The 16,917-nt window shown below is 36.7% G+C and overlaps 1 protein-coding gene across 2 annotated transcripts in view; it reads right to left on the reverse strand.

Annotated features, from left to right (window-relative positions):
- The window catches only part of Tbc1d32 (TBC1 domain family member 32), a 207,107-nt gene that overhangs the window by 8,895 nt on the left and 181,295 nt on the right, over nt 1-16,917 (reverse strand). The window contains exons 31-32 of one of the 2 annotated variants that reach the window (XR_015739040.1): nt 11,516-11,656; nt 6,684-6,829 (exon numbers count right to left, since the gene is read on the reverse strand). Coding sequence is in view for 1 of the 2 variants with exons in the window: in XM_048425064.3 (XP_048281021.3) it covers nt 6,684-6,872; nt 11,516-11,656 (330 nt within the window). In the remaining variant the exon portion in view is untranslated. Of the gene's footprint in view, nt 1-6,683; nt 6,873-11,515; nt 11,657-16,917 lie in introns of both variants that reach the window. The other variant, XM_048425064.3, reaches the window with a different exon arrangement.

The following is a 16,917-nucleotide window of genomic DNA, read 5'->3' on the forward strand; positions in this document are numbered from 1 at the left end:
AAAAAACAATGACATCTTGAATTTTGCATGCAAATGGATGGAAATAGAAAACGCTTTACTGAGTGAGGTAAGCCAGACCCAAAAAGAGGAACACGGTATGTATTCACTCATAAGTGGATTCTAACCATAATTAAAGGTCTTTGAGCCTATTATTCGTGATCCTAGAGAAGCTAAATAAGAAGATGAACCTGATGAAGATTATTTAGCTATCCACCAGGAGGTAGGAAATATACATGAGTCCCAGGTAACCTCGGGTGCATGGGGGGGTGGGAGGGTCGATGGAGGGGGAGAGGACTAGAGAGAAGGGAGTAGGGGAGGAAAGGGGAAAGCTTGGTGGCCGGGGAGGGGGGGAGGAGGGAGGTAGGATGAATATGGGATCAGGGAACAATATATTTCAACTAAGGGAGCCATTTTAGGGTTTACAGGAGACTTGATTATATATGGGATCCCAGGTCCAAGGAGAAATCCCCCAGATTGCTCTCTGGACAGAGGAGAGGGTGCCTGAATCGGCCGTGGCCCATGACCATACTGATGTATATTTTGCTTATCACCATAGATCCTTCCTCTGGCGAAGGACGGCTATGCAGTCGAAGGCCCACATTGGAGCACCGGATTGAGCCCCCCGAGGTCCGGATGGGGAGCGGAAGGAGGAGGAACATGAAAAACGAAATCAATACTGCGAGGGATGCTATCACCCACTGATACAAGGGAACGGATCTGATGAGAGTTTACCAGGGCCAGCCGGACTGGGACTGAACGAGGACGTGATCTAGCCAGATTCTCGGAATTTGGCCGGATTCTCTGACTGTGGCTGGCCCGGGGTCTTTCTGAAAAGCCATTGACTATGACACTGGGACCTGTTTCCTCTGCATATGCTGGATTTTGGGGATCCAGTCTGTTTGGACGCTCGCCTTCCTGGACCTGGAGGGAGGGGGAGGGAGCTGGAGCTTCCCACAGGGCAGGAAACCCTGACTGCCCTGGGGGACGGAGGGGAAGGAGGGGGGGAGTGGGGGGAGTGGGAGGGTGTTGGGAGGGGGGGCGGAAATGGAAACTTTTATAATCTAATAAAATTTACTAAAAAAAAAAAAAAAAAAAAAAAAAAAAAAAAAAAAAAAAAAAAAAAAAAAAAAAAAAAAACAAATAGCCAGGCAGCTGAGGTGAGTGTTTCTGGAGAGAACACCTCGTTACTCAAGGCTTTGGAGAAGACATGTGCTTCCTGCATATTTGAGCATGAACGATGCATGTGATGAGAACGGAGATGACAGTTCTGGATGGGTAAATGAGGGAACGGCCCTGACTGGAAGCAGCCGTAGAGTGTTTCTGACAAAGGAAGGACAGTCATGTGCACCTCAGGCCTTACTGTGATGTCATATGCTGTCATATGCTAAGAGGACGCAAGTACTTGGTACAAAACAAACAGGTTAAAAAAAAAATCTATGAGACAAAAAGTACATGAAAGGTTACCAAAGACTCCAAAAACTAATGTCTTCTTTACTGCAGATTTTCCCTAAACATCTGTTTACTAACAGAGAAACAAGAACAAAGGGGGTTGGTGTGGAATCACAACCCTAATCGTTATTTTTCTTTCTGGAGCACTTGCTATGTGTCAGTCAATGTTCTAGAAGTATTTTTGAGAGATCTCACGTAACTGCTCAATACTTCCATACAATAGGAAACTGTGGTATGACGAGATTAAACAATGAAGCCAAGCTAACATGATGAGGGAGGGACAAAACTCACGTCTTCAAGTGACAGACGGCAATGTAGACACCATCTGAAAGCACACCTGATGTTAAACGATGCAGGCTTTATCTATTTCCTGGGCTGAGCTTTTTTGATAATACCATTTCATCAGTTTTCCTGTCTAATCTCCATTTTCTATCCTGTCATCACCTTCTGAAAACAGCAGCCACCAACAAAGCATCCCTCTCAACAAGTTACTGATTGGGTTGAAATAAATCTGATTTTTCTCATAATTTAAATTATTTTCTATAATATGCAGGATTCAGTGCAGAATTTTTAATTAAGTATTCTGAGCTTTCACAGCCTGGTTTCCAATGGAAGGTAGTCTTCCCCTTGCCTTGGCATTTCAGTGAAGTTTGTCGCCAGGGTGCATGGACAAATGGATGCTAACAATCCTTTCCAGTCTATGAGCTTGTGAGAAGGGAAGGAACGTGCAAAGCCAGTTCATGGAACACTCAGACTTCTCCACAGGACCCAGAAACAAAGATTCCAACAAATCTATGTATATAGATATTTTTTTAACACTTATTATATAGAAATCCACTAACCAAAATGTTCTGACAGGAGAAAATGGTTTTAGATTTTATAGTTAGCTAGGAAATTTGAGAACATTAATTGTGTTGGGTGTTTTTCTTTCTGGAATTGTGGCACTCAAACATTTTCAAAGATAAAATGTTTGAAATCCCGAGCATCTTCAAAGAGAAAACTGATAATGAATGAATAAAATAAAGGAATAAAATAGTAAATATAGACCACTGCTCAGAACTGAGCTTGAGTGCTTCATCATAGCTTCACAAGGTGTCTCACTAAAGTGTGAGGCTAATGCACTTGACTATCGTAGTGGCATTTCATTTGTATTTTAATAAAGCTTGCCTGAAGATCAGACAAGTAAAACAGCCACACTGGCCATCCTTACGGACCAGGCAACAATAACACACACTTTTAATCCCAGTAGCCACACTAGTTTGCATAGAAACCAGGCAGTAGTGGTGCACACCCTTAATCCTAGCACTAGAGAGGATTACAAAATGAGAGGAGACAACTCTCAGTCTCAGTCTCATTCTGAGATTCCTGAAGCCAGGATCACCATTTCAGACTGAGATAGAGTTAAGAGGCAGTAGCTGGCTGTTTTGCTTTTCTGGTCTTCAGGTTGAACCCCAATTTCTGTCTCTGAGTTTTGTTTTTCTGTTTTGTTTTGTTTTTGTTTGGTTTTTCAAGACAGAGTTTCTCTGTGCATCTTTGGCTGTCCTGGACCGCACTCTGTAGAGTAGGCTGGCCTTGAACCTCCCTCTGCCTCCCAAGTGCTAGGATTAAGGGCACGCACCACCATACCTGTCTCTGAGTTTTTATTTAGCGTGCTTAAAGACTACTCTATTATCTAGCCCACATTGAGTTGTTATCTACAAGGCAATTGAGAAAAACAAAACAACAAGCCAGGCACAGTGGTGTAAACCTTTAATCCCAGTGCTCAAGGCTAGCCTAGTCAGCCAGGACCGTGTAGTAACTCACTGTTTTAAAAATAAGTAAATAAAATAAAAAGCTAAAATCAAAGCAAGAACAAAAATGTAGTGAGTACTTGGATCCCATTAGTTCACATCCATGACATTTACTGACTCAGACAGTTTAGTGGTAAAATGAGGATGGGAATATCAAGTATCCATCCAACCCCATATATCTCCCCATCCAACCCCAATGCTCCAACAGTGAAGCAGGGCTGACAGTTACTGGTGCTGTTCACTGTCTGATCTGAGCCACCTCTGCTTGGCTTTTCAGTTTAGCGACTCAGAATCACCAAGAATTCTCCAGTGGGCTGCTAGAAGAAATTCAGGCAAGAATCTAGACTCTCAACAGTCTGATTTAAAATCTTGAGCCTAAGCTAAAATAAATATGGATGGGCTGATATTTTCTCTATCGAACGTATTTCACACAGAGTTTCATTTGGAAAGCAAGGCTTTGTCATGACATGGTCTTACTTTCAATCAATACAAGAAATTTAAGTTGAGAAAAGAAACACGTATATTCAACATTTAAGAGAAGAGTCACCTAGTTTTCTAGAGGTTCCTCTAATAGCTGGTAATAACTGGAGGGTTATTAAACACATCTCAGGCTCTCAGTATTCTGAACACTAATTCACTTGTGCCTTAATACTGAAACATACATTTACAACAGTCAAATGCTCATTCTATTTATTTTTACACAATGAATTACCATCCTTTTGTTCCTGAAGTTACAATTCTGTGTGTGTACAACCTATGCAGAAGTCATACGACAATTGCCAGGAGTCAGTTCTCTCTTTCTACCATCTGTGCCTCCTGGGATTGAACTTGGCTTTTCAGTTTGCACACTGAGCCATTACTTTGCCCTTTCATTATCTTTTATAAATAAAATATTGTTTACTTACAAAATAAAAATTTGAAGCTGTTTTAGTTCAACTTACTTCCCCTTAGAACTAGTATCAGTAGATATTCAAACCAAGGAATAAACAATGGAACTGTCATTATGAGGGATATTATCACAGCTGTAGCTTCTTGTTTTATGGAAAAATATTGTTAAGTTTTTCTCCTCTTCAACAAGTCTGAGTCACATGTTATTATATATGACTATATATAGTTAACTGTGAGAATTTTTGCACACAGTCATATATTTTGCAAGCAAGATGCTTCTATAGATCTTTAAAGGGGGTCAAATATTATATATGCATATGCATACATTTAAGAAAACTATACCAAAATCTACTCTGCAAAAATAAAATGCCCATCATAAGAGAAAAGACTTCTGAGAACTAGACACTGAAAGTTTAACAGCAAAAATGAAGTCACAGTACCAGCAAGGAAAGCACCTTTTCTGAGTCTCTCAGAAAAATGCAAATAACAGAATTTTAAAGTGAGGTTAGCCCGAGGACACATGCTGAAGTTAATTCTTTACCAATAAAGTCTTAGTTGAGATTTAACAGACTCAATTCAAATTCTAGTAATTTAAAATAGGAATTAGACGATAACCTTTGCACCATGTAAAACCCTGTAGGTTAAACTGAAGCACTGTGCCCAGCACACAACGGGGTTGGGTTCACCTTTAAAACAGCCATCATTTTTACACCCTACTGCAACTGTCCAGGGAAAGATGACATTGCAGTAGTCACCAGCATTAAACAAAGACACATAGAGACATTCTTCCATCGGAGATGACAGCAGGAAGCATTTCAAAAATTTAATGATGTCTGCGGCTCAGTATAAATAAAACTAGTTTGTTCACCTAAGAGATTTTTATACTTATTTTTTCAACAAATATTTATTGAGAAAGTGTTGAAAGTCCTTCACTAACCTAGACAGACCATTTATTTAAAGCTAAAAGTCATAATTTAAAGCTAAGGAATGTTGGAAAAGGAAGAACAGAAACATCTCAGATAGTAATAAAACTTATATAATAAACTAAACTCAAAGGAGTTTAGAGAATTACGTGCTGGGAAAATTCAGCTTTAAGAATACAGACAAACATTAAACCCTAAATTCAGTACCCAATCACCACAACAGATGAAATGTCCCTGACTGCGTGTGAACCTACATTGTCTTCAGAATAATCACTATTAAAATGGCCTATTCTCGGGATCACCTCACACAAATCATTATTTGGAGCTCTGTCTTATTGTTCCTTCAGTATGTATTCTTCTGTCAAACGTTTTCTTTAATAATGATTCTAAGACTATAATTCCAGTGCTGTTTATAGTTTAAGATGTTTTGAATTCAAATATTTTAATCAGAAATGATTGGCTGGCAGTGTTAAGTGATTAATGGCATTATCTTAAAAACATCACTCAAGGGAAACTAATTCTGGCAAATACCTAATAGTAAAAAAAAACTAATTTACAAAAACAAATCCTTCACCTAGTGAAAGATACATTCACATTTTGATGAATGAATGTGTTTTGTGACTGTGAGATGAATGGGGAGATGACTCGCCAAAAAATGTCAAATTCAATTTTGATTTCAGCATTAAACCAAGAGTTGAATTTCTTACAAGTCCAACAAGAACTACATATAGCAATGTATTTACATATCATGCCTGCTAATCACCTAAACTTCAAATATATCACACTGTAATTTAGAAAGTAAGCAAAGTTATTTTGTTGAAGGTTGCTATCAGATATTCTACTATTGCAAGTGCTATGAAAGAATAATGCAAACATTTTTTGCCTTTTATTTATTTATATTTTTATATTTTATTGATTTTTATTATAAAAGTTTTATGTAAACATTTTATAAACATGGGAAATTTAGAAGAACATTCTAGAACAATAATTTTTATAACTATCAACAGTTTGAACAAAATAAACTGAGCATTTATTGATCAAATGTGATGCAGCAATAATCTGGCTAACTTAAAGCTTTGGATCCTTCTCTACTCTAGCGGTACAGAATTTAGGCTTTAGGCAAATTAGTTCCCTCACTTTCCTCACTTCAAAAGTGAAAACAATCATCTCTACCACTCAGAGCAGATTTGGTGATGAGGGGCTAGATAAGCATCTGATAATTGTGTTAGTTTGGGTGAGAATGACCTGCATTGGCTCTTATATTTCCATGATTAGTCCCCAGTTGGTAGAACTGTTTGGGAAGGATTGGAGGTGTGGCCTTGTTGATGGACGTTTGTCACTGTCCATTTCCAGCTAGCTCTCTCTGTTTCTTGCTTATGGATAAAAATGAAAGCTCTCAGCTAGTGCCCCAGTACCGTGCCTGTCTGCCTGCTGCCATGTTACCTGCCATGATAGTCATGGCCTCTAACCCTCTGGGACTGTGAACCCCAAATTAAAATTGCTTTCTTTTATAAATTGCCTTGGTTAAGGTGTCCTATCCCAGCAATGGAAGAATGCCTAAGACAACAATGAAGTGTCCCAAATCAGTGATTAACTTTTAACAACTTTTCCCCTCAGACATGAGCATACTTACTTTGAGAAAGACTTGTAGATCTTGAGTCTGGGTATGCTGAAGGATGTCTCGCTGCAGATGCTTGAGAACAGCTATGCAGACATACACTTGATAATCAGGGCCAAGGACAACACAAGTAGCAATATAATGGCATATTTCAATCCAATCTAAGTAATTCCAAAAACACTGAGTTATCCACTGCAGGCAAATCTTAAAGGAAAAAAAAGGGGGGGGAGTTTATTTAAAAGGAATAAGAAGCAGCACTTACATATTAAAAAGTAGTAACCAGTAACACAAGATACCAATAAAAAGCCTTGTGTTTAATCAAAATAGAGAAGCTTTCTACTAATGGTCTTATAAACTTGCTTGTTTGCTGCATGGTAAGAAGATTCGTGGACTCCTGATTCGGGAGCTGAGGACCCGATGATGTCTGAACTGTTCATGCTCCTACAGCTACATGGCTTCTTCTGACATACTGTCCCCCTTTTTCCTCAAACGCCAGTCACTGTCTGCTAACAAATGCTAAGAGGCTACCTAAGTTCAGAGATGTTCATTTTATTCCCATCCCACCTGTAATCACAGGTGTATAAGTATGCAGTCGACGGACTGAAAAATCTTAAATGCAAATGGACTCTTGCTGAATCAGAGAACAATTTAAACCAAACAGAACCCAAGAGTATATGAGCTGGGAGCTAACACAGAGAATAGTTCAAAAATAAGACTTTTACAAAAAGACTTCCTTTTTGACTCTTTAATTGATATATTATTGTTATGTATTAAGCCCCTAACCTCAACTCAAAAAAAAAAAAAAATCAGCAAAGGCCCCACCTCAGAACGTGACCTTTTTGGGGGTAAGGTCATCAAGAAGGTAGTCAAGTTCAAACGAATATCAGGGTGAGTCCTGACCCAGTGTGCCCTCTTTCTTTTGAAAGGGGAATGTGGCACAAAAAGATAGACATGTCCCAACGGGAGACACACACAGAGAACAGCATGGTTGGGTGTAGGTAGGATCTGAGAGATTCAGGTTCAAGGCCCTGGGATCCTCCAATGACTAGGGTTAAGAGAGGAGCTTGGGAGGAGAAAGAAGCAGAAATGGTGGCTTATCTCAACTTGACATAGGTATTAAGGATACAGACAGATGCGTTCTTTTTGTTCTATCACTTTGTCCTTTAAAAACTTTATTATTAAATCTAAAGGTGATTTTCTTCTTATTATTCCACGTTTTAGCATGCTGACCTGCTTTCCTATGGCTAACACGTATTAACTAGTTGGCTAGGCCTGCCATAACAAAGAAGCAGAAAGTAGGCAGTGAAAACAAGTAATCTTCTTATTCAAGGAAAGTCTAGGTCACAGTGGTGCTGGGACTGGTTTCTTCGGAGCCTTCTCTTCCTATTGTTTACACAGATCATGCTCTTCTCCCTGTCACACATGTGACCGCCCTCTGCAGATGTCTCATCCAAATCTCTTCTTACTAGGGTCCACTCTGATAATATATTTTAGCGTGGCTATTTCTCAGACACCGTATGTGTAATACAGGCATACTGTGAGGTAAAGAAGGTTCTGACATCATCGTGTGGTTACTAAGGAAACACAAGTCATCTATACCAGACTGCATCACTGAATATTTGCTTTCTATATATTATTAATTATGTCAACTTCTCATCTTTGTATTCCAGTCATTAAGATCACATTTTCAAAAATCTCATCCTATGACCATAGTGCCTTTTTAAGTAATGCTAACCATATAGCAAATGAAAATTTAAGTTTGTAATTATATTATTAGGTATCTGTATGTTTAATTATCATTCAGAATCATAAAGAAGCAACATCACTCATTCAATGTGCAAACTATACTCTAGTTTCCCTAAAATAATTGATATTCAACCACACTTAAGCTTATGCCAAATGGCATTAGCATGCAATACAATATCATTTCATATGAAGTAAATTATTTCTAATGGTATCTAAATTACAAGAAAAATAAAGGAATCAAAAACATTCAAGTCAAAATAATTGATTGCAGATATCTATGAAACTGAAATCAAGAATGATTTCTAAATGGTTGACTATTTTATTCAAAGACATTTTAGCAACGCTATTTTAGCAACTCTTCTGGCCTTGCAGTATTTGTTTTCACTACACACACAGTAAAAAGGAAAAAAAAATAGCTGAAGAATCAAAGTGGTTTTAAGTTCAGGCATGGTGACACGAAGCTAAAATCTTAGCACTTGGCAGGTTGAGGCAGGAGGATTGCTTCAAGATTAAGACAAGTCTGGGTCCATAGATAGAACCTGTCTGAAGTGTTTCTGAGTGATTCAATACAGTGAAGGCATTCCCTCCATCACTCCTAAATTTCTCTGTCATAAGATGAAAGCTCCAAACACATCCTCAAGCACAAACGGTGATTACAAATATGGTATTTTTGTTACACATCTGGAAGATCTGATTTCAGTGTATAATTTTACAGTTTCAAAAAGTACTGTGTCATAACACATGAAAGAGCTTTCTGGAGTCTTGGTTTCAAAATGAAAGTAAAGGAGCAGATGATGATGATGATGACTCAGATGGAGTGTCGTGCACTCTACACAGGAGGGCCAGTCAAGTTAGCCTGCTCCCCGACACAGTGCTGTGTAATAAGCAACGCTATGCAGGATGGTGCCCCCAAGGAATAGAGATGCACCATTATCTTTATACATGGTGTTTTATAAGCCCAGAATGTGCAGGAAATACAGAAAGATAAATTTTCTAGCAAAGGATAAAACTGTTGGAAAGTTAATTGGAATGTGATTTTACACTGCTTACTTAAAACAAGAATGTACATTCCATTTCTGTTTCCTTTTCCGCTGCAGTTGCTCTTAGAAGAAACTCTAATCAGCAAATGCGCTTTCCTAACCACATTTATTTCGGTGTGCTCAAGTTGAGCCTATTATTTTCACCCTAGAGATCTGTATGTTTCATTTAGCAACCTTCCCACAAGTCCTTCACTAACAAGCCAACCCTCTTGTGATGAAAAATACACAGCTTCAAAAAGCGCTGCTCCTAATTAGATCAAAATGAGTAAGCTTTGAAACACAAAATCTATACCCTAATAATGACTTAATCATGTATACCTATTTAGTTACTTATACCTGTTTTTATATTTTATAATTAGCAATAAAGTGGTAAATAATCAGCAAGCAATGATAGGCACTTAAGACAAATGATTAGCTCACACCCAAGAGCTGCTGAAAGGCTTTCTACATTATTAAAAAGAATAATGTCACTATTCAGAAATAATACCTTATTAAATAAATGCACTAGTCATATACAGGCTTCTTTTATAGTTTTGTTTTGATTGCTTGTTTATTTCTGATACAGGACCTCACACATAACCCAGACTGGCCTAGAACTTATTATGTATCTCACAGGCTGGTCTCAAACTCATGGCAATCCTGCTGCCATACACTCTCAAAGGGCTATTTTTGCGAATGTGAGCTACCATGCTAGGGTGGTATGCAGTTTATACTGATGAAGGTGTATCAGACTTACACGATATATAGAACTGAAAAAAAAGTTTTCTTTTAAAGATTAAATTATGGGGCTGGAGAGATGGCTCAGTGGTTAAGAGCATTGCCTGCTCTTTCAAAGGTCCTGAGTTCAATTCCCAGCAACCACATGGTGGCTCACAACCATCTCTAATGATATCTGGTGCCCTCTTCTGGCCTGCAGACATACACACAGACAGACTATTGTATACATAATAAATAAATAAATACATAAATAAATAAATAAATAACAAAAAAAGATTAAATTAATAATACAGGTCCTGAGATATTAATGCTCCTATGGTCTTTGGTTGTTCACTTCTAAATTAAAGAATATATATCAGGGACTAAACATGATCAGAAGCATTAAGTGGTATGCACTCTACCAGTCAACATTAGGACAGCAAATAGAAACTCTCAAGAACAGTGCTCTCAGCACAGACTTTTAGAAGATATGAAAGAATCAATTGTTATAAATTATAATAAATATACTATGTTTTTTAAACAACTTCCTCCAACAGAGGTAAAATTCTGGGATTCAGTGTTAAAGCAGATGCTTCATACACTAAAGGCTAAACTTCCATTCTACCTGAATGTAAGCTCATGCTATGTTTAAATTTGCTAATAACTTCATAAGCAGCAAGCAGAATGCCTCACATAGGTACATGTGATAATAGTGTGCTCTTTCATCAGGGTAGACAGAAAAACACATATCATGTCAAGAAGGGCTATTGTCTAATTCAGAGGGAGCTCTCTCTAGCAAGATAAATGCAAAGAGATGAAAGTGCACTTTACAATGAAGAAAGCTACCCACGTGTATAAAATGGACTCAATAAGCCATCGATTAAGCTATTGCTTACTGTAAAGAATGCTGGCATAATTATACTTGTTTAACTTCAAATTTGATTAAAAGAAAATGAAATGAACAGAAAAGTTTTTCAAAAGTGATAATGGTTATTTTTTGGCAACATGTAGTTATTATCTACTGAGAAAAAGGCAAACTAATTTTTTACTAGCTTGAATATAAAATAATTCATAAAATATTTTTAAAAATATAATATAAATAATATGAAATACAAAACCATTGCAATTTAGACTGATTTTTGACTAACTGGATAATTTAATAAAACAAAAATATAGCATATTAATTAAAAATAGGAGAAAAGAAAATTAGTAATAAATAATGTATGTAAATAAATATAATCTAATTATATTACTTATATATTACATTTATTATATAAGCATATTATATCATATTTCAGAGCAAAGAATTTTCTTTATAAAGTTGGAGATCTGGGCATTGAAGAACTAGAACTCCCCAGCAGTTACCTGTGATGGAGCAAAACCAGACATGTGGAAAGCTGAGAACACGAGTGGGACCTCAGCCTTCAGTAGCATTTCAATGTAGTGAGTGCTGCAGAAATATACGGGATGGATGCCAGCTTCGATGGTGTCAACAGAAAGGTACCTCTGCATCAAAGAGAAGTGGAAAACAGTAAATACATGGATGCTTTATACAATCAAGCATGTACTTTGCTGAGTCTTTCTGCTTAAGCCATGGTTTGCGTCTTTCAAATTTATATGGTAGCTATACATCAGTTGATAGCATGCATGCCTCAATGCACAAAGCCTCGAGTTTGATACCCAGCACAACATAAGCCAGGTGTGCTGGGTGCAAAACCACAAATATCAAAAGTTCAAGGTCATCCAAAGATAAACAGTTTGAAGACCAACCAAGGATTCTTGAGACCCTGCTTCAATAAAATGAATTAAAATTTGAAAACAAAATTGATATGGTGGTGTCTTACACTACAACAATTATAAATATGCAAATGTCAGAAAGTTAAACACTGTAGAGCAATAAACCTCAGTAAAGGTAAGGTTATATATCTTTCCAAAACAGAAGAGTAAGGGTAGTTTGCAATTCAGGAAACTGCAAAGCCTGTGGATGAGAAGGGTTGGAAAAAAATGAATAACAAACATGTGAGTAATGAATTTTACATATTAACCATGGTAATATTAAGCATACACATTTAAAAGTGCTGGTCTCTGCTGAAGAGCCCATGCTAAAAAGCTGTAGTCAGCTCTTAGGAATGTTTGTCTAGTTCCATTTCATTTGTTGATTTTAACTCATATCTGGACTTGAGTTAATTAGAACACAAACTGAGAATGGCACGATAAGCTCACTTCTAATGGGGTGAATACATTCTAATGAATGTATCATGTTCACTCAAAGTCTTCCATCATCCATTTTCATGAAATTATACACACACACATACATACATATATACATACATACAATCATGTATGAGTACATACATTTGCATATATACACTGTTTCCAGCGGTGTGCTTGTAAAGTTGGACATTATAAGAATTTAGCTCTTAGGTTGGGAGAATCCTGTAATGCAGTGCTCTGACCTAATACACAGGAGGAGCAAAGTTCAATTCTCAGCTTTGATTTTTAAAAAAATAATTCTTAGGTGCAATGTATCATTACTAATGATTGAGAATATTTTACTTGTTATGACTAGACTATAAATTCAATATCAACACAGAATCACCACTTATAACAAAAGACAAAAAACTCAAAGATGTAATTGTGTCAAGAAAACTATTTTAATAGCAATTAGATCATGCAAAGTTGACACCCAGCCCTGAGACTACGTAATTAAGAGCTAGTCAATAGTAATTTTATGTCTTAGCTTTACCTTATATTTTAACTCTTTTTTCCCCAAAAATTTTATCTAAATTTTTAAAAATAAAACTTCTTGCTTTTAGATAAAACAAATAAAACTCATAAAATTACATAAGGGTTAAATATGTTAGTTAGGTTTAGGTAATGACGTTTCTGAAATCACAACGCAGCTTTAGCAGTGATTTTCCACTTTTTGCCACTGATCACAAGTGATTTATCATTCTTTCAAACTACAGAAGGTTCTAGTTGCAGGAATAAATCAGTATAAATTCTGTGTGCTTTCTGCCAGGTTCTCTAGGAGATATTGCACATGAAAATGCTTAAATATTGATGAAGACATAGCACATTAAGTGGACATCTTAGGTCACTTTTATATAGAGAACAAGGAGAATACTCCATTAGGTAGTGCAATATAATGCAGAGTATGAATTAATAGTCATTGATTTACCGCTTGTCAAACATAAAATGTGACTCACTATTTATATAATGAATAAGTCTAACAAACATAAAAAGAAAAGGGTAACTTACACATTTATATGTTCAATGTGAACTTACTAACAGTCTACAATATGCACAGAGGCAGTTTAAGAATAGAATATTCTGGACCTAATTTTCAAACAGCATTATTTTATGCTGTGGCAGAAATACCTTTAGAACAAGTCTATGAAGAGATAAAGACAGTAGACATTAATTACACTGTCAAAGGAAACAAGCCATTATCATGTAATAGGGCCCCAAAGACAAGAAAAGAGTTCTTCTATTCTCATAAATCATACACTGGCAAGAGAGCCTTAAGTCACACTTTTGATAACCAACTAGCTCCTGATACCAAACTTGCCATATGTAATACTGACTCAACAGCAAGATTCTAACGACTGCACTTGTTATCACAGTGAATTCATTTATAATTCACATCTTGCTTGTCTGTTACTTTCACATCATCACTCTAATCTATAGTAGATGATATTCATAAAGCCAGAACAATAACAACAGATGGTTCAAAGGAAAACAAAAAAGGTCCTGTGAGCCATCAAATTACAATTTATACTTTCATAATTTGTATATTTTGCTCAACTGTGATACCCCAAAATAATACCAACACTTTCAAATTCAGAGAATGCAAAGACTAACGGGATTCAAGGTCATATAAGTATAGAAACTAGGCAGATTTAAACAATAAAATCAGTAAACAGGTGGCTTATATATGCCCACGATTAAAAGATATACACTTAAAAATGGAGTAGAATAGTCTTAGTTTTTGAGTTTCATCTTAAGTAATTCTGGTGAATCATTTTATTCCTCAAACTATGAAAAACTGAGTTCTGTGTTGCAATAGAAAGTAAAGAGAAAGACTATATTTAAAAAAATTTGAAATTTTCCAATCCAACACAGACTGAACCAATGTAGTTCATACTCCTTATCTGAGTCTCTACAGGCAGAGGATCAGCCAAGCTTTAAAGCAATACTGTTTGTTAATTTGCACAAAATGGAAAGGAATACAGAGAAAATTTAAGGATTTCTCAAAACTTTGAAATTATGATACCATAAAACAAATGTTTCTCCTTTCAGGAGAACAGGAAATGAAATCTTCAAATGCGTAGAATACTGAAATTCAGATATAAGAAAATGTGTTTTGTATGACTCATTTTTGCAGTTGGCCCACAAACGGGTTATGGGTACATTTTCACAATATGCCTGTTACTGTAGATGTGTTTAATCCCATTTAACACAGCATTTTTTTCAGCACTAAGTATTTAACAGGAACAAATGAAGCCCATGTCCAGTTATACTATACAGCAGCTGCCCACCACCCTCCTGCTGGATTGTACCACTTCATGTGGGTAGAGTTATACTAAATAGCCAGTGTTCACCACCCTCATGCTGGACAGTATCTGTCATCTGAGTAGAGTTACACTAGACAGTCGGTGTCCACCACCCTCCTGCTGGATGGTACCAGTCATCTGAGTAGAGTTACACTAGACAGCCGGTGTCCACCACCCTCCTGCTGGACAGTATCTGTCATCTGAGTAGAGTTACACTAGACAGCCGGTGTCCACCACCCTCCTGATGGGCTGTACCAGTCATCTGAGTACTGCTTTTGGTTGGTTTAACATCAGTGGAGTTCTGTTAACATATAAGTTAATATTTTTTACTTCAATTGATTTGTTATCCTTTTATAACTTTTACTAAGAGGCAACAAACATAACATTTAGCATGATTTCCTAAGAAATTCCATAAGTTATTGTATTATGATTTAACTTTTTTATAATAACTGAAGATTAAAAAGAAAGATTCTTCTAATCTAAAAAAATGTTTAAATTACTCTAAACTAATAACTAACATAGCTACACTTTATAAAATTGTGAGACTTTGTTACTGTTTTCATTAATGGTTATTTCTTGTTTTGCTTATGTTAGGTTTATTTATAAAAACTTTTTTGATCTAATTTGCTTATATCAATTCCTTTTTTCATGGGGATTGAGATAGAGATCCTCTGTGTGGCTATTCTGGAACTTGGTTTGTGGACCAGGCTGGCCTTGAACTCACAGAGATCCATCTGCCCCTGACTTCCAAGTGCTGGGATTAATGGCCTGTATCAACAAGTCTGGCTGTAACATTCTTAAGAAGGCTGGGAATCAAACACTTTTTTTCAGTAATTCCTTTCTAGAGTAATACATATTCCAATTGAAATATTTAAATATTAGATTTAAATATTAATTCACAAACAACATGTTTAAGGAGTAAAAAAGCTATAGTTTATGTACAGAGAAGGCTTTATCAGTGAATAAAATAGAAAATTCTTCCAGGGTTAGTAACAAAGAATCTAGATAAGGGATACAGTATGAAGCAAATAACGTATTAGCAGATGGTGAACATTATGGGAAAAAGTAAAAACTAGAACGGAGCAATGAGAACAAAGGTGAGATTGGCTGAACAGGAGGAAAATTTTTTAGATTATAATTTTTATTAAATATTTTCTTTGACAGTGTTATGTATACTGTGCATGTGTTCCTCTCACTTTATATCATATATATATAGCCTTTCCTACATTCACTCATAGCTGTCAGTCCTATTTCCCTTCAAGTCCCTTTCTTATATTCATATCCTTGTTTAGGTTTGTGAACAACTGAATTTAACCAGGGTTGTCTTGTGACCATGAGTTTGGAATCCATGGACTAATCAATGGGTAAGCAACTGAAGATTATGATTGCCCCTTCCTTAGAATCAACTCATAGCCGATAGTTGAGCTAGGAGAAGTAAGGTTCCAAAAACTCCCCCCTGATTGATTCATGGTTGAATTATCAATCAATTCTTGTGAAGGCCCAGTAAAAACAGCTCCAGTGGCTTGAGATCCTGACACCAATGACTGTATATTCCGTGCCCTTCTCTCTGTCTCCTGGTCCTTCATTCTTTCTACCTACTGTGCTATGAACATTCCTGAGCCTTGGAGGGAAGTAGTATAACTGTCCTGCTTAGGGTTAACCACTCAGACATCACTTATTTGCTACATGATAAGCAGAGAGTTTCTTCACTAACCACCATTTATTGCAAACAGGTTTCTCTGGTTAGATTAAAAGGAACATTTTTATGGTATTAACGTACATATTTAGAAAGCTATTTTATACCATGTCAACTTAGCTAAGAAATGGTTGTAAAGTCCCTTGTTAGAGCCAAAGACCTCCTAATAACCATGAAGTTTTGATCAAGTTGCAGTACCAGATGTGAATACTCTCCTGTGGTCTTGAATCCTCTCATAGAGCAGTTGATTACCCCAAGAAGAATTGTGACATCTTTGTACCACCGGGCACATGCTGCCTGGCAGATTGGAATTATAGTTTATAAAAGTCCTTGTTAGTTAAACCATTGATATATCCCCTCTACCCACTAAAAGCTTTCATGGAACCTTCCATAACTAAGAAACCTAGCTATAAGGGAGGAAGCTTTAACCTCACTTCCAGTTTGATTTCTCTGTCTTGCAATGAAGGTAACTAGAATCTTTGGCAATGGGGTCATACCAACTAGCGTTGGATGCT

Source organism: Myodes glareolus, chromosome 1 (assembly GCF_982192425.1).
Source record: "Myodes glareolus chromosome 1, mMyoGla1.1, whole genome shotgun sequence".
In the NCBI taxonomy this organism is placed as follows: Eukaryota; Metazoa; Chordata; class Mammalia; order Rodentia; family Cricetidae; genus Myodes; species Myodes glareolus.